The 23,214-nt window shown below is 38.7% G+C and overlaps 1 protein-coding gene across 1 annotated transcript; it reads right to left on the reverse strand.

Moving 5' to 3' along the window:
- Nucleotides 1-1,619: 1,619 nt before the first annotated feature.
- Nucleotides 1,620-12,837, reverse strand: LOC128743992 (protein tramtrack, beta isoform). The gene is made up of 4 exons (XM_053840715.1): nt 12,751-12,837; nt 12,370-12,687; nt 11,013-12,307; nt 1,620-2,256 (listed from the first exon to the last, which is right to left on the reverse strand). Exons 1-4 carry the CDS (start codon nt 12,835-12,837, stop codon nt 1,620-1,622), a joined length of 2,337 nt encoding a protein of 778 aa, XP_053696690.1.
- Between the last annotated feature and the right edge of the window lie 10,377 nt (nt 12,838-23,214).

Raw genomic sequence — 23,214 nt, forward strand, 5'->3', positions numbered from 1 at the left:
GCTGCTCCTCCCCAAACCAGAGTTGAGGTTAGGCACCGTGCAAAGGTTTATATCATTCGTGCATGGTAGCCTGACAACTAGACATCCAACCAGGAACTCCGTCGTCGATGTCATCAACGGCCGATAGGTACAGAAATACGTGAACGTATTTAGGTGGTAGTGGATCGGACACACCTTGAGGAAAGGGGCGATCGAGATCTGCAGAGAAGCACTCGACTGGAATCCGCAAGGACAACGTAGAAGAGGCAGACCCAGAGGCTCATGGTGACGTAGTTTAGCCAACGATATCCGAGCTGTAGACGAGAATGTCCTGGCGATAGGTAAAAGTCATGGCGGGTAACATGAACCGTAAGTATCTTCGCTGATACTTATCTGTTGATTGTTTTAAGTAAGCTGATTCGTAGTTATCGATCTCGTCCACAACAAAATTGCGCGGGTATAGAGTAATTGAGCGTAGCAAAAAAAATTAACACAAGCCTATTTTTATTTTGAAACTCAAAGGTTCAGTTTTATTATAGTGTAATAAGTTTCGATGTGCTACTTTTCCTTTAGCCACAATATATATTATAAATAGAAATCCAAACATTCCTCACTGCTTACGAGAAAAAAAAAACGATCGAAGAAAGAAAGGTAAAATCATAGAAATAGTACGCTATTCTACAAATTTTACTGTTTGATTGCATTCAGTGTTTTGACAAAGAGAGGTTCACTACTTTCGGTATGATAGTGAACTATTGTTTGTGTTGTTTGGTTTGTTTTTTTTTTGTTTGGTGGTGATGGTGGTAACATTAACATTCTATCTTCCTCTGATCCTCCTAGTAACCTAAATAGTACATTCAATAACCACTTAGCACGCTAATCGAAGATAAGAAATTTGCTTTAAATAATCAATAAAAAAGATGAAACAATTAAACGATCAAATGTCCTACTCGGTACTGTCTTTTTCAAGTTTCATATCTCTTTTTCACGATATAGAATATAATAGTTTTGTTAAGTACACAATATGTTTTTTTTAGTTGTAGTATAGAATAAGAAAAATCTCTGTTCTTGTGCTATCAACAAGTGTCACCGTCGGTGAAAAGGCACTGTACTTCATTCATAAGGCACTTTCACTAAGTCGAACAGAAAGGGATACGTTGTGTCTTTTACAGGTTTTTAGTCTAAAAACAGGTAGTTTTCGCATCAGTTGAGTTTCTATGCCGAAATTCATTGTTATGCATTTTGCGAATTTTGTGAGGTAGCAATTAAGTATCAGAATTTTTGGGTTTTTTTTTGTGTGTGTTTGTTCTCGTTCTGTGGTTGATTCGAATCTGCTTTGAAGTTGTTGCTCAATTCAAGTCTATACGATTGATTGACTATCACAGCTAGGGAAGTAGTTTAAAGTTATAAACAATAGGGTAGAAAAGTAAAACGAAAAATAATGTCATATCAGGGGTCGGTTCGGTAGTCTTCACCTGTGGTTTATCTGCACGTGTAAATAGCTTAATTGTTTACGTTTTTTAAATTAATGTCTTTTATAAAAGTGGTTCTGTTGAATCATTCCGCTACTTATTGGCTAAAAAACAATCTCTCAATAATGTCGGTTGCTCTGAGACGAACACGACTGACTAGTTTTGGTTCTAAGACATGACTGGTTTGGCCACTTCCTCGGTGTTGGAGTGGCTTTCGTCCATACTTTCCGTCGATCCGTTGTTGCTAATCTTGCCGGTTTCCATTGGGGATGGAGTTCTGGTGTTTGAGCTGTTAGCAGGTACCGAAGGAGAGTTAGCATTAACATCCTTTGGTTGAAGAAATTGGCAGGCCTCTACGATTGACGATGGATGCTGTGACAGGGATGGTGCCAAGGAGGTAGGTATTGATGCAGCATTGAACAGTAGTGATTTAGGGGAAAAGGCAGATTGCATTGAAGCCGCTTGCTGAAGAAAACCAGGAATCGAAGCAATCGAGTTGGCCTGGGAAGTCAAATTGGCTAGAAGCTGTTGTTGTTGTTGGTGTTGTTGCTGCTGCTGCTGCTGCTGACTGATCATAGTGGGCGACGCTGGATCGTTGAGGCTTTCCTGCTTGATGAGATGACTTATCGCTGCACTCTGCTCGCTCAACAGTTCCTGCTTGATCATCTGTCCGAGGTTTGCCTTCGAGCGTTTTCGTTTGGTGTCCGGATCGCACGGACTCGGTGTTCCCGGGTGACGGTACGACACGTGCTTTCTCAGGGCGTCCTTGCTGCGGGACACGTGGGAACAGACGGTGCAGGCGTATCTAGGGAAATAGGAAAAAAGTTTGCCATTTGTAATGTTTTCAATTAGAGTGGTAAGATTGGATATTTCCAAAATTATTATTATGGGTCTTGAAAAAAACGTAGGCCCTTCTCCGGGTCCTCCAACTTGACCATTACAAATAATATAAAATACGGTGACATATCCAAACTCTAAAATTTTGGAATCCGGCAGCTCAGCCCATTTTTGACATAGCCGAACTGAACAAATGAGATATGAACCCTCGCGCCTCGTTGGCGCGAGTAACTTTTATAACACGGTTACTCGCGCGCACAATAGCCCAAACCCAAAAAAAAACGTGCCCACTACTGTTTTACCTGACTCACTGCGAATATGCGTGTTATTGAAATAAAACGTCACCATGCGTTTTATTCGTTTATAACGCATATGCAGCTAATATCGATAACAACCGATTTTTTTTAAGTTGTGCTTTTGTTATTGCATTTAACTTGTAAAAAGTTGCATAAATAACAATTCAGTTTCACAATACAATTATTGCGTACTACTAGCACTTGCAATATAACGTTTAAGTACGTTATTTTTAGTGATCAAAATCAACGATATTTTCGAAACAAGGGCGATATTTTTCGAAACCTTTCGAACCAACACGATACCGCGAATACAACGCTATGCGCAGTGAGTCAGGTAACACAGTAGAGTTTTGACTGGGTAAACTTGGTTTTAGGTTTATCGAACCTTTGGAAGAGTTTTTTTTTGAAATTTAAAGCTCTATCATCTGGTAGAATTTAAATTTTGAGTAATTCCCCTAAAAGTGAAATAAAAAAAAAATATTTTTCTTCCGTTTAAATATAACACATTGATGTGTTCTGCAAAGTTTTAGAAGATATTATTACAAGAAATTTTGCTGAAGACAGTAACCTTCTATCTCTTCAGCGCGTCTGTTCTTTCTGAAAATATATCACTTGTTTATATTACAAGCGTTCAGCGTAAAATGGCGTCGAAAGAAGAGCAGGTGATGATGATGATGATGGTCCCGCCACATACCCCCACAAAGGTTTGAGCAAGACGATATATCTATAAGATAATAATTATTATAACAATTTCTTCAAATAAAAAAAATTACCTGGTTTAACCTACAGATATACGTAATCAAAATTTTAAAAAATCATTATATGTGTACAGCGCGTGAGGCTCTAACTTTTGTAGACTGCTCTTGTATTATTTTTAATTACTATAACATGACAGTAAAATCCATCATCACCATCTGACCATAGTAGTTAAAGTGTTATGACAAAAATGAAAAAAATGCATAAATTTAAAAACATAAACACAGTTTAAATTTCAAACACAATGAGATAATTCATAAAATATTTCGTCAATTACAATCTTCTGTTCCTTAAATAAAATAAATAATCCTAATAATAATAAATTAGTAATTAATCTTAAAACAAAATGGACCATAAAAAAATTTAGTTGTTTTTCAAAACTTCGTCAATAAATCAATAAATGAGTCTTAAAAGGCAAAGGTCTTTTACATGTGAAATACATAGCCTTTTAAACTCTGCAAGTGTTGACGCACGTTGAATGTGTCTTGGCATCGAATTGAAAACATTTATTCCTTTGTAAAATAGTGAATTCTGTGAAGCACATGACAAGAAATTCGGTGTTCTTATTTCATCCGCGTTCCTTGTATTATATCTATGAAAGTCTCTTCCTCTTTCAATTCGAGTACACAAATATTGAGGCAGCAAACCATTGATTACTTTAAAAATGAACACCATAGTCAAAAAAAAAACAACTCGCTGCTTCACTGACAACCATTGCAAAGCGTCCAGCATCAATATCGAAGAAGTATATCTGTTACATCTTAAAATTAAACGCATTATTTTATTCTGCAAGCGCTGTAGTCTCACTATTTGTGTTTCGTTGGCCAAAAATAAAATGGAAGGGCAAAAGTCTAGGTGAGGAGAGATGATTTATGTATTTTACTCCAAATTGTTAATTCGTTTTTCAATCGGCATAAAATTCCATACTTCTTGGCCATTTTTTTGATGACATTGTCAATGTGAGCATTGAACTTTAGTTTGTCATCAATAATCACGCCAAGATATTTAATCTCCTGAACGCGCTCAATTGCCTTATCATGAATCATAACTGAGACATTTTCATCTAATCGACTGCGTGAAATCACCATAAATTTAGTTTTAGTTATGTTTAATTTCTTATGTTTAATTATGTTTAATTGCTTATACTTCAACCATCTACCAAAAGAACGCAAATCTCCATTTAAGTGTAAAACGGCTTCGTGCAAATCTTTAGCTGCAATGAACAACACAGTGTCGTCTGCAAAAAGATTAATATCGCAAAAATGTAAAACGCGGCGCATGTCATTAATATACATAATAAACAAAAGTGGCCCTAATACACTTCCTTGGGGCACACCAAGATTGTTTCCCACTGGAATAGATACGAAATCATTAAAAGCAGTCCTCTGAGATCTATCAGACAAATAACTTTCAAACCATTTTAGTGCGGTACTCGTAATTCCAAAGCGCTTGATTGTTCTCAACAATAAGGGCCTTGAAATTGTTTCAAAGGCGCGTTTTAGATCCAAGAAAACAGCGACTATTGTGTCCTGCTGCTCTAAGTAGTCCTTCCATTTTGCTAATACCAAGTTCAATGCGGTTTCACAAGAATGGCCTTCTCGATAACCCGACTGTTCCCGATAACCCGGAATTCGTACTCAAATATTCCAGCAGCTGACCTTTAACAGCAAGCTCTAGGATTTTTTCTAAAGTGTGCAGCATGTTGATGGGACGAAACTCTTCGGCTTTAATCGTTCCAGCAACTTTTTGTATTGGAACAACCAACGATTCTTTCCACACTTGAGGAACATGGCCAATTTGCAAAGATTCGTTAATCAGGACCAACAAGGTGTGACCAATGACATTGTGTAGGGTGAGAACAGCATATGGTATTCCACCTTTAATTGTATACTCTCTTTGCTGTCTCGTGCCCGTGTGAGAGTTAGCGATCAAGATATTTGGTCATTGTGTGTCGAGGTAAGACGTGTGTATTGCATTCCGACGAGGTAGTTACGCAATGGGTGATTTACACTAATAGACGAGATTGCACAGACATGAAAGCAATCTTGAATAACCTTAGCATTTACGTTATCTACTCCAGCCGTTCTTTCTAATGAAAAGCAAATAATCCTAAGTTCATTAAATTTAATTGGATGAAATCTTTCAAATATACAATTATTATTAGTTGGTTGTTTTATTTCATCAGGTTCATCAACCAATTCAATGGATTGATTGATCAACGAAACACTATCGACGAAATAATCATTAAACTTAGATGCAATTACTAGTTCTGACTGTTCTAACGTGCCATTAAAAGTTATGGACCTCGGTTTGCAATTACTAGGTTTTAACAAAGACTTTAAAATTTTCCATAACTCTGCTGTTGTTTTGATGCTGATCAATCTTTCTCTGGATATATTCACAACGAATTCTTTTAATTTCTTGCGAATATTTATTACGTGCGAACGTGTACTTATTCCAATGATTTTGACTATTAGATCTATTAAACTTTTTGTACCATTTGTCCCTCTTACGTTTAAGGCGTAAGAGATCTAAATTGTACTAGCTGTTCGAGTTTTTCAAAGAAACAAACTTTTGTTCAACCAATTTATTAGTGCACGTTTTTAAAGTATTTGTAAGTGTAACTGCTGCAGATTCATCTAAATTGCCAACCGCGAGAGGTAAGTCCACGCTTCTCTCAACGAGATATTTTCTCCAACACTTTAATTTTATAAAATATTCTTTATTATTTGAGTTATTCAAAACGTTAATTATTTATGTTTCATGATCGGTTATTTTCAAATTAGCATCCACAACTGAGCGTATAGTATCAAAATTGGAATAAACATGATCAATTAATGTTCTGCTGTGCTGGGAAACCCGCGTGTATTCATCTACAATTTGTAATAAATTTAAGAAATCAGCTAGACGCTTCAAATGTTGTCAATCTGAGTTTTTACGCCAATTAATTAAAGTCACCAGCTAATATATTTAATTTACTTGAGTCAAGAAATGTCTCTAGCCAATTTTCTAGAATTTCAACAAAACGCTGGTTGCTAGAACTAAGAGAATGATACAAAACACCATAGTTACCCATCTTGGTGCGAAAAGCAATTGTGAGCGGTCGCTATGAAAACCGAATCTCTCGTTAAGAAAACTTGTCAAAAAGCTTGGATTTTCTCCAAGTACTGTGTTTTACAGTGTTTTAAAATCGTTCGATACTCGCTTGACAACAGCTAGGAAGAAGGGAAGTGGTTCAAACACCCCCCCTCCCCACAGATGAAAATTTGTTCTACACTTTGAAGCTTGAAATTTCTGCTACCAATTGCTTAGAGCACAGCAAAAATTTACGGGACTAGTTGTACGATCCTCGCTGTCGTCATCAGTAGCATAGACTTCGTGCTGTTTCAACTAGTCGACTGCATGCAACTCAATCGTGGGTTACTCGTCGCCGATTTTCCAGGCGTTTCAGAAGGCGCAAATCGCAAGACCAAGTTGACCTATCTCGCACGGAGAGCCCCTTTGTTCTGGGTGCCCGTAGGGTTGTTAAATAGAAACTTTTTCCTTATGACTCCGGTCCACCGTAGTTTACCGTTTGCTTCAGCAGATTATCCGATGGTAATCTCCCCAAGTTGTGTCTGCTGCTCGTGATTCATATACACGCAAATATCGTTTTACGTCCACTATCATGGGACATAAGAACAATCGGTCGAAAAAAGGGTGGACGTTAATTCAAATTTTAGACGTAAAACAAGATGACATTAATTCATATTCCGTATGTAAAACTTTTGACGCAAAAGGAAATCACGTAAAATAAATGGACGTAAAAAGAGATTCTAGTGTACCTCCGCCGCTCTTCGCTTCCAGCTTTTGCTCGTGAAATATCGTCCGCAAGTGCGGTCTGTCCTCCCTAAGCATCGTCAAATCCATAAAAACTACCGGTCTAATAAGGGTACTTTGTCAGCATCGTACGGTGGCTATCGTTTGCTAGCGGATGGAAGCGTTATGCGAAGGGCAAAGTAGACTTGATTTCTGCTTAAAAGCGCCGCAAAAAAAAGTAAAGCCTGGGTGCTAATTTCGTTATTGAAATTTGACCTTCTGTTTTTATACGACAGACTTCGCAACCAGCTGTTAGAATACAGGACAGTGCGGGGTCAGTGCGGCGATCCTATTGACTCTAACAGCTTCTCCCAGCCGAGATTCGAATATAAGACGACTGGCTTATTAGACCATCGTCTTGCCTCGAGGCCAACTGGGAGGTACAAAAGCGCCACAAGATCTTCTTATTTGTGTTAACCGCGGCCACCAGCGATCCCAACGATTACCGTCCACGAAAAGTGCACGTTCGTCTTTTTGAGACAGCACTGTGCTGTCAACTTGTCTCGACTTTTGCCATGTTTGGAAGGGACTCGATCCTATTGACTCTAATAGTCTCTCCCAGCCAAGATTTGAATATACAATGTACTACGATGCCAACTAGGAGGTGCAATTTCAACATTTACCTTCTCTTATATCAATTTGATATTTTTTGTAGTCAAATGAAGAACCCGGAGTATAAACCAAAAAAGCTTATGATGACTGGAAATAATTCGCCATTTCCTGAATAAACCCTTAAGGTTAGGCCACCGACAAACAGACATAACTCTTGGAAGATCAACAAAAATCAACAAAAATTATCGTACCTCACATTTAGCCTGAACACTAGCACCATCTATGATCGACATTCTCAAATATCAAATAGCAACATGGGTATCCCTCGAAGTAGCAAGTATTTTTTAAGGGGAATTCCCCTTCTTTCGTCAAAAAGCGCCACTTCGACCAAAATGGAGACATTCCCGACTAAGAACAAATTTGAAATGACGGTTTAATCGGTACGAAGAATGGAAAACGAGTTTTATGTCTGTTTGTCTGTGGTTAGGCTACGTAAATTTTTTTTTGTAAAACCCCCCCTAAGAAAAATTTCTGGCTACGTCCCTGCACTACGCCAAAGATGTTTTGGAATGGTATGATGCTAATGGGGTCCATATTGTACCGAAGGAGGCGAATCCACCTAACTGTCCAGAGTTACACTCCATCGAGCAGTATTGGGCGTTGGTGAAGAGAGAGCTGTCCCAGTACAAACAACAAGCAACAACTATAGATAAATTTCGAAAATCTTGGACAAACGCAGCTAAATTGCCATCAAGTCTGCACTGACCCTCATGGCAAGGGTAAACTCCAAAATTCGCAAATTTTTCATGCAGACTAAATAAGTAATAAGTAATAAGTTTGATAATTATTAACGATACACACATAAATGATATAGAATTGTTTCATGGATTAAACTTCTAGCAAACTTGTTTTATTGCAAAATTGAGGTGTCCAGATTTTGCCGCGAACAAGCCTTAGCCTTAGCGGTTACTATGAAAGCCACTACGATTGTTTGCTGTTTGCCATACTTCCTCCGGAACATCAAACTTGTACTGGGCGGTGAAGTACAGTAGCCCCGGAAGCTGCCGGAAGTCCGCCTTGACGTATGAGACTTGATGAGAGAGTTGAGGATTTTCCAGAAGCTTGCGCAAAATAAATTCGCGACGTTGCTTTTCGGGTGACACCATTTTTTCCAATTTTCCAAAAATCTGACCGCGATTAAAATAGAGTGTAAATAATACACTCTAAACTACTTCTACTCAAATTTTCAAGAGAAAACGACTGAGTAGTTTTCTACAGCGTTTCTTCCGTGGTGCAATTTGATGTGGGACTCACGTTTGGAATGTTCCATCAATCTCAAATAGTTGACGTTTGTTTTAAAATCAAATTGTTTGTTCAACCGTAGGAATTGTTGGAATCAACATTGCATTATGTGGCAGCTTATCAAATTGCCTATTTCACCCACACACCAACTGCTGTAATCATTGTTACCATCACTACGCGTGTTGGACTCTAGACAATTTTTTATTCAACAGCTTGCTTGGATCTAGCGTTACAGTCAGACACAAGGAAACTATATATATAAAAAATATATTAATGATTAATTAATAATAATTAATTTATTTATTGTTTAAATATTGATTTATATTTATTTGAATGTTGGCTCTTAGCTGAGCTAAGGAATTGGAATTGTGCCCAACTTTGCATATTTTAATGTATTATTTCAATAAATGGTTATAATGAAAAGTTTAAGGAAGCAATTCAAGAATTTAGTAAGCCAGCTAACATTTGCAATGAACGAGTCGGGTTGTTTTTCAGGATAAAGTTTTATAGATCTGGTTTTAGCTCATTTTAGATTTAGACCACAATTTCGAAAGTAAAGGAAAGGTATACGTGTATGAATGATTGCTCAGACAAATTCAAATTGTAGGAAAACAACAAAAACCAATTTTCTCGAAATATTTTCAACTCCAGCTAAAAGGGGTTTGTGGAACTAACCTTTTCCCAGAATTCGAGAGAAGATGTAGGAGTCCCCGAGAAGTCAAAATTATCAAAAACTCATGAAAATTGACTCAAGTCAAATGGCGCTTGGGGTTTCTCAAACAAACAATTGAATTATCGTTAGCTAATTATTTTTCCACATTTGCAACGATTTTATATTTGAAAATCCCGACATAAGCTGTCCGGCCGATGCAATAAATAAAATAAAATAAGAGTACTGTACTCTATTCTCCTCTACTTAGAAAGATTATAGATGACACTCAGCTCTACAAAAGGTTCATACACGATCTTTACAGCTTTTGCTTTTATGAGGCAGTACAGTTCAATGAGCGTAACTGAGCGCTGCAACCTTGTTCAAAATAGAAGTCTTGCAAGAAACATCGACTAGATTGGGGTACAGTTTATACCTGAAAACAATACTGAAAAAAATTCGAGATCACCAATTTTCCTAGTAAAAATCAATGGAAATCATCCGATGGCTCAGACATTGTTTATTTGAAAAATTTATATCTTTTGAGCCAAACATCGTAGAACATTCTTTTAAACGAATCGATATTTTCTGATTTAGATATTCTCCTTGAACGAATTTCAAGATGATTTTTTAATAAAGTTTTTCATCAAATAGACAACAGCTTTTTCAACTTTTCTGTGCAGCATGTAAAATTTTGTGAAAAACTTATTCTCGGTAATATTTTCTCTGGGTGTTTCATAACCGGGGACTTTACGGTTTCACAACCGAGACGAATACTATTTTGCGAAAAAAAATTAATATAATATTTTTTCAGTTAATTATTTCACTTAAAATTGGTCTGCGCGATGATATAGAGGTCCGAAACTAAAATTATATGCATTTTACTGACCTTTTCTATTCGATTTGATCACAAAAATCATTTACATAACATGCAAAAAAAGCTTTTTTGGCTTCTTTTCCAACACATTTTTTTGCAAAACATTCTATAAGCTGTATTTTAGTCGTTGTTTACTCAAAAGCTAGTTCAAAAGTGATTAGACGATGGTAGTAACTTGACAGCGCCAGTTTCATCAATATATTCTACATCACGAAATGGTTAAACAGCTTCGTTAAAATCAATTTATAACTTGACTCATAAAGAAAATTGTCAATAAACAACATCTATAAAAATATCAAACAAAGGCAACGGAAAGATAAAACTGTGCCATTTAACGGATGGAACCATGCGTAAGCATTCGTTTCCATACGGCACAAATAAGATGGGGACGCTTGGTTTTCCACAAACAACCAGCTAATTCCGATTCGACTTACCTCACATTCTGATGCGTCTCCAGATGGACCCGCAGATTGTACTGATTGCTAAGCTGCTTGTTGCAAATGAAACACGTGGCGTACAGTTTGGTGGGTGGTTTTTGCTGCTGCTGCTGTTGCTGTTGTTGATTTTGGTGATGAACGGCCGCCGCTGCCTTCAGCATACTGTTGGCACTGAAAGAGGAAGCTCCGACAAAGCTGTCCATAGCCATCGAGGGCGTCAGTGTGGTGGACGCGCCGGAACAAGCACCTGCCGACGAAACCGGCGATGCCGTCGAGTGGTTCAGTGCTCCCGCGCCCGGGCTTGGGTGGGACGATTCCAGGATCAAATTTTCCGGCGTTTTCGATGCGGTTTCGTTCGTGTGGAAGTGGTGTGATAGGAAGGCCGCTTGTTGATTGCTAACCGGAGTCACGGTGGGAGGCTTGCTGAAGAGATGCAGCGGCGACAGGGACTGGGTGTTGCTCGGTGGGAATTTCAACGATTGGAGCAAGTGTTTGTTGAATGATGCCGCAGCTGCGGCGGCAGCGGCAGCCGCTGCAGCCGCCGATGCCGTGGTTTGTGTTCGAAGATTCTCTGCAATTTTGTCGATTTTCTTGCGCTTGTTTTCCTGACTGATAGATTTCTTGCTCGAACAAGCGTTTTGGGACGCTGGCCGGAGCTGTTCGTCCGGATTGCTGGACGGTGTGGACGGGGCCGAGTCATTCGGATGCTGCTGGTGGAGATAGTTAGTGTCGAGATTAAATTTAGGATTTCCACTGACTGCGGTGGTTTCCGAGTCGTTTCGGGGAGTGTTTTGTCTCTCAATGGCCGGCTGCTGCTGTGCTTGCTGCTGGTGGTTGGCGGTGTTCTTATTATTAGCATTGACAGATTGTCGATCCTCCGAGCCGGCAGCGGTACCACCGGGACCGCTACCACTGCCGCTGTTGCCGGTGACACTTTTGTTCTCTCTATTTATAGCCTCGCTTTCTTCATTCATTTTCCATAGTGCTTCGCTCGGGACTATCATATCACACTTTTGCGGAAGGAATCTCGAGAAAAGGTCCGTCGATTTGTTTGCGCTCGAGCAGGTGTTGCCGCCGTTGGCGGTACTGTTGCTGGTGTTATTATTGTTGCTCGAGCAATTATTGTTCGTCGCTAGATTGAGGGCCTGGGGGAATAGTGGTGAGTGAAAGTTAAATGGACGTGGAAACAGCTGCTCGCTAGGGGACTCCATTTTGATTGCTTGGTACGGCGAAGGGATTTCCGATTCCCGCGAAGAAGCCTCAGTCGTTGGGGTGCTTGATTTGTGGGAATTCTAAAAAAACAAGATGACAAATTGTAATTTTGAGAACCATTCAGTGAACCACCTTCACTTACTCCACTGAAATCAGCCAATCCCTTGATGCCCAACGTCTCGGCCAGCGAGAGTAGGGTTGAAATTTGCTCTTCGTATACATTGACTTCGCCGGAATACATGAAGGTGAGAAGGGCGACAACTGCATGGAAGGAAGCACCCGGTAGAACGACCACCGGATAAAGTGGCCCGTCCAGGGTTCGAAACAGTTCCGAAAAGAAGGTGCTGCACGCACTGAGAACTACTCGGTGTGCCTTTATGTTGCGTCCTTCCGCTATCAGTGTCACGTCGGTCAGATGCGACTGATCCAACAGTATTGGTAGGGAGCTCAATAAGCTTGCCTGGGAAATTGACAATTGTTGTTAGAAAAATTTTATTAGCATTTCTGCTGATGTAAAACAAACCTGATGATTATGCCACCGAAGGCAAAATTGTTGAGTACTGCCACCGTTGGCTGCCGTTCCACCGCCACTGTGCGAGTGTGCATCCATGTTGGGAGATTGTTCGACCGAATGTTGCTGAGTAGGACTGTGACGACTACGACGGCGATAATTTATGCAAGTCGAACTGAAATAGAAATATAGAAGCAACAAGAAAAATTATCGACACGTGCAATAAGACAAGACAATGCACTATTTCACGTTGTGTCCATCATCATCCGTCGTCCTGCGATCCAACGATGAAGGGCGGGATAGAACTTTTTCGTCTGTATTATTGTCAATGCTTTTTATAAACTTTTCCGCGAAACAATTCACAGTGGAAAAAAAGACCAACCTTCAGAGACAAACAGGCGCAGGGAACTCTTAAACAGTACTCTTACCGTGCATTTTTTTGTGTTGAATTGCGAATCAATCCGTAAGAATTGATTGTAAATTTATCCTCTAATGTAAGTTTCAAGTCAGATGACCAGGATTTGTCCTTTAGATGAATATATATGCAGGGTAGAAGCACCTAATATATAGAACCAATCATGGTAATACGAGAGATCCCATTAATCTTTTAACATGGATGACATGCTGTTCTTAATTCCAAAATATACTTTTGAAGTATGACTTTTGAATAGTTAGTTCCCCAACTATTTTGTGTCGATTTATTGGATTACTTACGAGGAAAACTTGTTTTTTATGTGAAAAAAAAAACACAGTTTAGAAATTTAGTGTCACTGTCAGATTTGTTTCTTAGCAATTCGGTAAGGTACACGTAATCATAATTTTCTATACATAAACTATATTTTCCGAAGAGAAACCCGTATGTAGACATAGTCACAACCTTCTTAGCATTGTAAATCAAAAATATAATACGACTTTAGTAAAGTAACTGGTGGTAAAATGCCCAGTCGGGGCAAAATGCGCTGCTGTTATATTTCACGAAATACCCTGATTCAATTCTATTTTACATTATAAACTTGTGTTGGTTATATGAGCTTTCTATATTATATAAATCCTATGAAAAACGGAAAGCTTATTACTTATAATTTTCACACCTTTTTTGTAAGATATTATTCCACCAATAAAAATATTACATACATACCTGTAAACTATTCTTCTTACGAACAATGGACTCGGTATTCAGTAGCGAACGTAACATTTGTAAAATTTCAGTAGCCAACGTGTGATTTCAAGGATTTTTTAAAGCAAGTCCTTGCGGGGCTTAATGCGCCATGAGAAGCATGAATTTTCTTGCAGCGCAGCCAAACGTTCGTCGATCTAGTAGGCTATACGCATTTAGGCAAACGTCAAAATGTTGGTAAAAAGTAAAGTGTAGTTTAAATTCTGATTCGCTCCGAAAGAACCGGTTAAGATGGCACGAAACTATCATAAGAAAAACCATCCGTCGGTCTTTGCCGGAGCCACCACTTGCAGCGGCAGTGAATGCGGCCCGAATGGGGATAACGAAAAGACACGCTGAGATACCTGCAGCGGTACCAAGAAAAACCCCTTTGTGTTATCTTAGTATCGACCGCTCCAGCGAAGATGGACCTGCCGATCGAGAGACCGGGATCTGGAATATTTGGGGGTTCAAACCCACCCCAGAAGAAAATTTATGGAGCTAGTTGTACGATCCACGTCGTCCTCGTCAGCAGCTTAGTACCGAGGTGGTTCGTGCTCTTAAAACGTGCCCCATTCAATTCGATCTTCCCGTCCTTCTTCCTTGCCGTCAGTTAACTTCAAGGTACGATGCTGGTCTAACAAGCCAGTTGTCGTATGTTCGAATCTCGGCTAACGGTGCTGCTCGATAGAGTCAGTAGGATTTTTGCACTTGCCCCGTAACTGTCCTGTACTGTAACAACTGGCCGCCAAGCCTGTCGATAAAGAAGTGTCAAGTCTTAGAAAGACGTTTAAGCCCCAGGTTTTTTCCAATTCGATCTTGGATTACTCGTCCCCCATTTCCCAGGCGTCTCTGAAGTCGAAATTTTTTTTGTTTAAAAAAATGTCGTTTGTTTGTAAGGAGGCAGTCGAACTGGATCGTCGAACTAGAGGGCAGCAATCGAAGAGGGTACCGAACGAAATGACGCTGGATTCGTTTTATCCGGTTGATATGGACAGCGTGGTAGGGCGCCCATACAAACGCCCCATACTCAAGGATACTGCGTACAACCGCACAGTAGAAATACTTCAAGCAATAAGAATCGATAAACTGCTGCGTGTTCCTTTTTATGAGGCCCAGAATAGCGTACGCTTTCGCAGTAGTAACTGTAACGTGCTGAGTAAAATACAGTAAGTTTGCCAGAAGAATGCCCAAATCTTTAACAGAATCGACTCGGTTAATACTGGCTGAATCCATTTTGTAATCGAACAAGGTGAGATGCCTATTTCTGCAGAATGAGAATGCAGATTTTGTGCACATTCACGTCCATTCCGTTGAGTTTACACCAATTTAACAGCGAATCAATGTCGGATTATATGGTAGAGCAGTCAACACTGGAAGCAACAACCCGATAGAACTTCAGATCGTCGGCCAACATTTAGTTTAGTTTAGTGTTTGTAGTGTGGCCCTTTTGACAGAACCGCATTAATTGATGCAAAGGATGTGTTGTCGAGAGTGCCTTCACTATCAAGAAAAGCACAAAGTGCCGTCTTTTGATATTTGAGTGATTTATCAATTAACGTCACTAAGCAGTGCAGTGCGGTTTTCGTAGATTTACCGTGTAGATATCCATGTTGTTTTCCATGTAACGGAGAGTTTTTTTGAAAACTCATTGCGCATATAGTTATCCAAGATTTTCTCCATCAGCTTAAGAAGCGTTGAAGTCAGACTTATCGGTCTGAAACGCTTAGGTATGGTTTTGTCTTCTCTAGCAGCCTTAGGTACCGTGAACGTGACATTTTTATGATTCTTTCGCTATTCTAAGTATTCTAGATTTAAAGTAGCGAGGCTTAATTTCATTTTTGTCGTTTTTTCATAGTCATATCATATTTGCGTCATCTGCTTGCCTTTTTTTGACCGTCTTTTTGTCATTTTGCAGTATTTTTTTCCGTTTTTTGTTATCTTTTCATTGTTATTAGTCGTCGTTTCACTGTTTTTACTGTTTTTTTCGACACTTTTCAGCCATTTTTTCATCATTCTGTTTGTTGTCAAGATAATAAAAATGGTGTCCTTTTTACCGACTTCTCTCGGTTTTCATCGTCTTGTTGGCGAATATTAGTCACCTTTTTTGCATGTTTTGACGCTTTTGACGGTGTTTTTTGTCATCCTTTTTTGCCTTTTCGATAATTTTTCATTACATTTTCTTCATGTGTTCATCATATTTTCATTGTGTTTGCGTTTATCTTTTCATCGCCTTTTTGTTATGTTTTCTGAACAGTTCAAAAGTTTTCAATTATCGCGTAAAAAGAGTAAAGCTAATTAATGCAAATTGGACAAGCATTTTAGCTTCATACTATTAATGTGAATAATATTTTGGTCTTTGATGCGTTTATTTTAAGCCCTTTTTCCTCCTAGCCTCCGCTTTCAGTTTAACGCAGATAGCCTCCGCCGTCGCAAAGTTTTTCGCTTAAATATCAAAGTCACCTGCGTAACCTAGAAGTTTGCTACCTTTACTGAAAATCAAACCTCTCGTTTCTTCTCGTTGGGTCACTTCAAGAGAGAACCCTCGCCGTGTCTCAAAGAGCCTTGATCATATGGAATTTAACAGCCTCCCCCAGCCGAGATACGAACATACAGCTTTTAACTGAAAATAATTTCCTGAATAAACTCCTTAGGGCTAGATAAGATTATTTTGTTAACCCCCCCCCCCCTCCCCCCACCAGGGAATATTTCTGGCTACGTCCATGTTCTACGCATATGGTTTAATGTCAATCGTTACAGAGTTATTAAACATTTTTAGTTTTCGGTTTTGTTCCCCTTAAATTAGCTCTAGTACAAAACCTGTGCAAGCTGGCTCAATACTGTTACTCGCATTCGAAAGATGAGAAAATTTTGTATCAAACATTGCTCTTAAACCTCCTACTTCATTAAATTTAGTAACTTGTTAGAAGCAAAAAGCTGTGTTAGTGTTTCTCAAGATGTTTATATCCTGTTATACGAATCAGAATGTGTTCGTCGCGCGCGGTGATCTAGTGTGCTATGCATGATGTATGAACTTGTTTGATTTTCAGATACTAATTCAACACCCAAAAGTATGGTTTAAAATGAAATTGCAACGAAACTAAAAGAGATAGGCGTTTAACGGCGAAGAACGAATTGTAGCACGGTACTAGAGCTTCAAATTGGTAAATGAAAGCAATCAATTTTAACACACCTTTTTAGGAGAAATTTGATAAAAATGTCTTGAAATATCTGCACTAAACTACTCAACACCCTGTATAACTCCCAAATGGCTGAGGCATGCAAGCATGAGGGTTCAAGTAGAACTTTTAACTTGCATTGACTGGAATGCCGTGCAGCGTCTCGATGTCCAAACCTACGAGCGCCAATCTATAGAACCTTATTTTCTGATTTTTTTTGAATGGCCAATTTCATGGAGCTGTCAGGGAGTGGTGAAGTGGTTTCTATATGAAAACTCAATTTTTAATATTAGTCTAAAGTATGATGTTCAGTATGCAGAAAACCCGAATTAATTCGTCCTTCACGTTATCGAGAAGAAAATATTTACAATGACCCAATCAAAATGATAACAATACTTCTGTGCCACCTGAACATGGATTTAATGATGGTAATGGCTAATGCCGGATTTTTGGCGTGCTTTCAGCGTTCAACAACATGACATAAGTACATATGGGTCATTCCACGTCAAGTGACCGAGAAAAAGTACAAACTTGTAATCGACCTTCTCGGATTTTCACCAAACTCGGCCAGATTGTTCGTTTTGGGGCAAGAAGCAAAAATCCCAAGTTTGGTCCCTTTTGCATTTTCCCTCGATTTTTGGGAACCTCCCCTTTTATTAGAAAAAGCATCATTTTCGTCAAATTCGCTTAATTTCTTTTGCTTATATCTTCGTAAATATTCAATTTAGAAAAAAACTCAGTTCTACATTTTCATGGGAAATCATCTAAGGAATCCGAAAAAAATATTAGTCAAATAAACAATTCCTAGATTCTCATGCCTTCAACTATGCGAGATGGCTAGCAGCAGAGGTGACACAATGTCAACAGTGCAACAATACCATTCACTTGCGCAAAGCAATATGCAAAAAAAAAAATTATCAATGCCTAATTGCTTTTATTGAAAATCTGTATTGTATTGTCGAAGTGAGCAGTATATATCATTGTTTAGGTTTCTATATAATTCATATGAAATAAATTAGTTCTTCTCCGGAGTTGCGAAGAAAAGGAAATATTGAAGGATCGCTTCCTGTCAGCAGCATCTATTCCTGGTATCCGATCTATGCATGCCGCAATTCCTGTTAGTACCAAATCTGTTATAATGAAAACGGTTTGTGAATCAAATTTAGGGACTACATATAAAGTATCAAAAAAATAAGTAGAAAAGGCACAAGGAAATAATTATTTGGAGGAATAAAAATATATTAATACTGTTAATACTGATATAAAATATTAATATGGATTTATAATGTTCCAATACTAGTGAAAACTGGAAAGTTGGCATCACTGTTAGAAAAAACTATATTATATTCTTAAATGAAAGAAAAATCTAAACTACAAAACAGTTTGAAAACAAACGTTATGAAGCCTTCAAGTAGAAGGTGAAAAGCGTATCTGTTGAATTAAAATTAATAGTGTAATTTTATTGTGAAAATAGGTTTCACTCAACTTTCATATTCTGCTAAGACGCTCAAAAGCAAACTTTTGTTATATTATATACTGTTTATGTGCTTCCACAGCAGCGCAATGTTGCTTTAGATCAAACCAAATTTATTTTACTTCTTTTGTTATTTGCTTATTGCTAGGAAGTTGCATTCTTTACAGTTTTACATGAGAAATTGGGAATTGTTTGTTTCAAAACGCTATATCTGGAGAACGGGACGGAACACCTCGTGGTTTTGAGAGATTTTTATGTAAAAAAGTCTGAGGAATACGATGGTGTTGAAACTTTTGAGATCAAATTGTACTCATTGAGAGAAAAAGACAAATTTAGTTTTCAGATCGAAAATAAAAATATTTGGCAGCACTGCCGCAAAAAACTGATATTTTTGTCGGATTCCTCAGATGATTTCCCATGAAAATGTAGAACTGAGTTTTTTTCTAACTTGAATGTTTACGAAGATATAAGCAAAAGAAAATAAGCGAATTTGACGAAAATGATGCTTTTTCTAATAAAAAGGGGGTTCCCAAAAATCGAGGGATAGTCCAATAGGCACCAAACTTGGGATTTTTGCTTCTTGACCCAAAACGCTCTGGCCGAGTTTGGTGAAAATCCGAGAAGGTCGATTACAGGTGACTCGGACACTTGACGTGGAATGACCCATATTTATTATTGCTTTTTAGGTGCGTAGAATTAGGAACAAACTTGCGCAGAGTTAGGAACATGCCCAAGAAAGTGCGTAGAATTAGGCATCGTAGATAAGTTTACAACACAACAAATATACTCAATTGTTGGTCAACTTTAAACACCATAGGCTGTAGTTCTACACTACACGTTGCTGCTATTAACGTTGTTAATACAAATCTAAGATACTTATAATAGCGTAAAAATCATAAAAATGTCTTAATTGCGTAGAAAATAATACCTTCACGGTTCTCCGATTTCCTTTTTAGAAAATTTTATATAATCAAATCAAATATAATCAAACGCGTCTTTCCTCCTAACCTGTCTATTTGTTATCATTGGGCCACCAGCACACCGAAAGGCTTCTGGACCGAGAAGAAATATTATTGCTTAGCTTAGCTTAGTCTTTTATGATCGCAAAAATCTTACAAAAATGTCAATGTTTCATCGTCTTTCCATCATTCTCCATCTACTTGTCATCACTTCTTCGTCCTCTTTCCGTCGTCATTTCGCCTGGTCTTCGTCAACTTTTTGTCGTTTGGTTGCTGTTGTCGTTCATTTATCGTCTTTTCGTAATCTTATTGTTGCGCCGTTCGAAGCCTTTTCGCCGTGTTTTGTCATCTCTAGTTATTTTTTCTTCGCATTCGCCGTCTTTTTGTCAGCTTTCTGTCGTACTTTTGTCGTCTTTTCATAGTCATATCATATTTGCGTCATCAACTCGCCGCGACTTTTGATCGTCTTTTCGTCGTCATTTTGCCGTCCTTTTTTTGTTATCTTTTCATTGTTTTTGGTCGTCGTTTCATCGTTTTTTGTTGATTTTTCGTCATTTTTTGCCATTTTTCCATCGTCCTGTTTGTTATCAAGATACTCAAAATGGCGTCTTTTTTATTGTCTTCCCGTCGTTTTTCATCGTCTTGTTGGCGAATATTAGTCATTTTTTGCATGTTTTGCCCCCTTTGAGACGGTTTGTTATTTCCGTCATATCAGCCTTCGTTGTCTTTAATTTTACATCACATTTTCTCCATGTTTTCATCGCCTTTTTATTATGTTTTCATCGCATTGACGTCGTCTTTTCGTTGTATTTTTTTCTTATTATAGCCATTCTTTCATCACCTTTTTGTTACGTTTTCTAAACAGTTTTTAATTATCGCGTTATAATAGTAAAGCTAATTAATGCAAATTGGACAAGCATTCTACAGTAATCCCCCCAATAAGGACGCTAATAGGGACCGCATTAATGGAAACCGTGTTAATGGAGTCTATGTAGCATATGGGAATTGACCTAATTGGTTCCAACATGGAATAACTCGTGATCCTGACCTAATAGACGGTTGGTGTCTTCGACAAAGTTGTTCAGTACATCAACGGGTTTTCATTGGGTTATAGTATTGCGGAATTGTCTCACAACGTGGCGCTAGCGTATATGTAATATTTTTGTATAGACTATATCTCGCGCTGCAGGCTATCTAGAAAGTTGCGGCCTTCGGGAAGGTTGCTCAAATGACTGCCACCTTCAAGATGGCATGGAAAAAGCGCAGAACTGACTCACTACGTGGCGCTAGTGTATATGTAATCCTCTAATGCAGGCTGTATCTCACGCTGCTGACTATCTAGCAAGTTGCGGTCTTCGAGAAGGTTATTCATATGACTGCGACCTTCAAGAAGGGATGGAAAATATTGCAGAATTGCCTCACTACGTAGCGCTGGCATATATGTAATCTTCTTAAGCAGGCTGTATCTTGCGCTACTGATTGTCTGGAAAGTTGCGGTCTTCGGGAAGGTTATTCATAAAACTGCCACCTTCAAGACGGTATGAACAATATTGCAGAATTGCTTCACTACGTGGCGCTAGTGTATATGTAACATTCTTAATCAGGCTGTAGGCTATCTAAAAGTTGCAGTCTTCGGGAAGGTTATTCATATGACTGAGACCTTCAAGAAGGGATGGAAAATATTGCAGAATTATCTCACTACGTGGCGCTAGCATATATATAACATTCTTGTACAGGCTGTATCTTGCGCTGTTGACTGTCTGGAAAGTTGCGGTCTTCGGGAAGGTTATTCATATGACTGCCAGCTTAAATATGGTATGGAAAATATTGCAGAATTGTCTCACTACGTGGCGCTAGTGTATGTGTAACATTATTATACAGGCTGTATCTTACGCTGATGACTATCTGGAAAGTTGTGGCCTTCGGGAAGGTTATTCATATGACAGCCACCTTCAAGATGGTATGAAAAATATTGCAGAATTTTTTCACTACGTGGCGCTAGTGTACATGTAACATTCTTATGCAGGCTGTATCTTGCGATGATGACTATCTGAAAAGTTGTGGTCTTCGGGAAGGTTATTCACATGACATCTAACAAGCTGCGGCCTTCGAGAAAGTTATTGCAGAATTGTCTCACTACGTGGCGCTAGTGTATATGTAATCTTTTTGTGAAGGCTTTATATTGCGCTGCAGTGAATATAAAATATCTGTTAAAACCATGCAACCAATTCACATTCTAATAATAAGTTTAATAAAGCTTATACAAATTTGTAAAATAGTTTATGCCCTACTAGCACAGTTATTATAAATTAGTTATGGTAACCGATTAATGACTGATTCCAGTCATAAATAGGTTGCAGCAACCAGAAGTGAGAAAAGTGTGCTACTTGGGTGTCCTGGTCTGGAAATTTTTTTGAAGATGGGGGCAAGAAAAAGATAATAACATCAGACCTTCAATAACTAAACAAAAAAGAAAAAAACCAGTGCTTATTTTTCCATATATTAAAAATTAAATACAAAAATTTTGTACAGTACTTAAATTTTTGTTGAAACCTAACAAACCAAAATTTTTCGACTCATCCTGGTAAGCATCCTGGTAGGGATGAACCAGTTTGATAATAGTGGTTCAACGGTAACCACGAAATAATATCGTGATCTAATCATTTTTTGAAAATGGCAGTTTAGGTCCCTACAACTTTTTTACATGGAACGCATCAGCTCACCGGCGTGCCCAGAGGTGGGGCTCCACAATTGCAAATCAATGCTGACCTTTATGTTTATACTATTATGTTCAGCATGCTTGTTTTTAGAAGAAACCCGTATATCCCCCACAGTCCTCGCAAAAATAATCCATCGGGTTAGTCTACCATGTATCCGTAAGTGCTACTTCCTAAATGGCCAGAAAAATCCCACCGTCATTTGAATAACCTTCTCGAAGACCGCAACTTGGTATACAGTCAGCAGCGCGTGATACAAGCTGTACAAGAATGTTACATATATCCTAGCGCCACGTAGTGAGGCAATTCTGTAATATTTTCCACCCCTTGGGGGTCTCAGTCATACGAATAACCTTCTCGAAGACCGCAGCTTGCTATATAGTCAGCAGCGCGTGATACAGCCTGCTTAAGAAGATTACATGTATGCCAGCGCCACGTAGTGAGGCAATTCTGCAATATTTTCCATTCCTTCTTGAAGGTCGCAGTCATGAATAACCTTCCCGAAGACCGCAGCTTGCTATATAGTCAGTAGCGCGTGATACAGCCTGGTTAAGAAGATTACATATATGCTAGCGCCATGTAGTGAGACAATTCTGCAATATTTTCCATCCCTTCTTGAAGGCCTCAGTCATATGAATAACCTTCCCGAAGACCGCAACATTTTAGATAGCATGCAGGGCAAAAGACAGCCTGGTTAAGAATGTTACATATACACTAGCGCCACGTAGTGAAGCAATTCTGCAATATTGTTCATACCATCTTGAAGGTGGCAGTTTTATGAATAACCTTCCCGAAGACCGCAACTTTCCAGACAATCAGTAGCGCAAGATACAGCCTGCTTAAGAAGATTACATATATGCCAGCGCCACGTAGTGAGGCAATTCTGCAATATTTTCCATCCCTTCTTGAAGGTCGCAGTCATATGAATAACCTTCTCGAAGACCGCAACTTGCTAGATAGTCAGCAGCGTGAGATACAGCCTGCATTAGAG

The sequence above is a fragment of the Sabethes cyaneus genome, chromosome 3, assembly GCF_943734655.1.
Source record: "Sabethes cyaneus chromosome 3, idSabCyanKW18_F2, whole genome shotgun sequence".
NCBI classification, from domain to species: Eukaryota; Metazoa; Arthropoda; class Insecta; order Diptera; family Culicidae; genus Sabethes; species Sabethes cyaneus.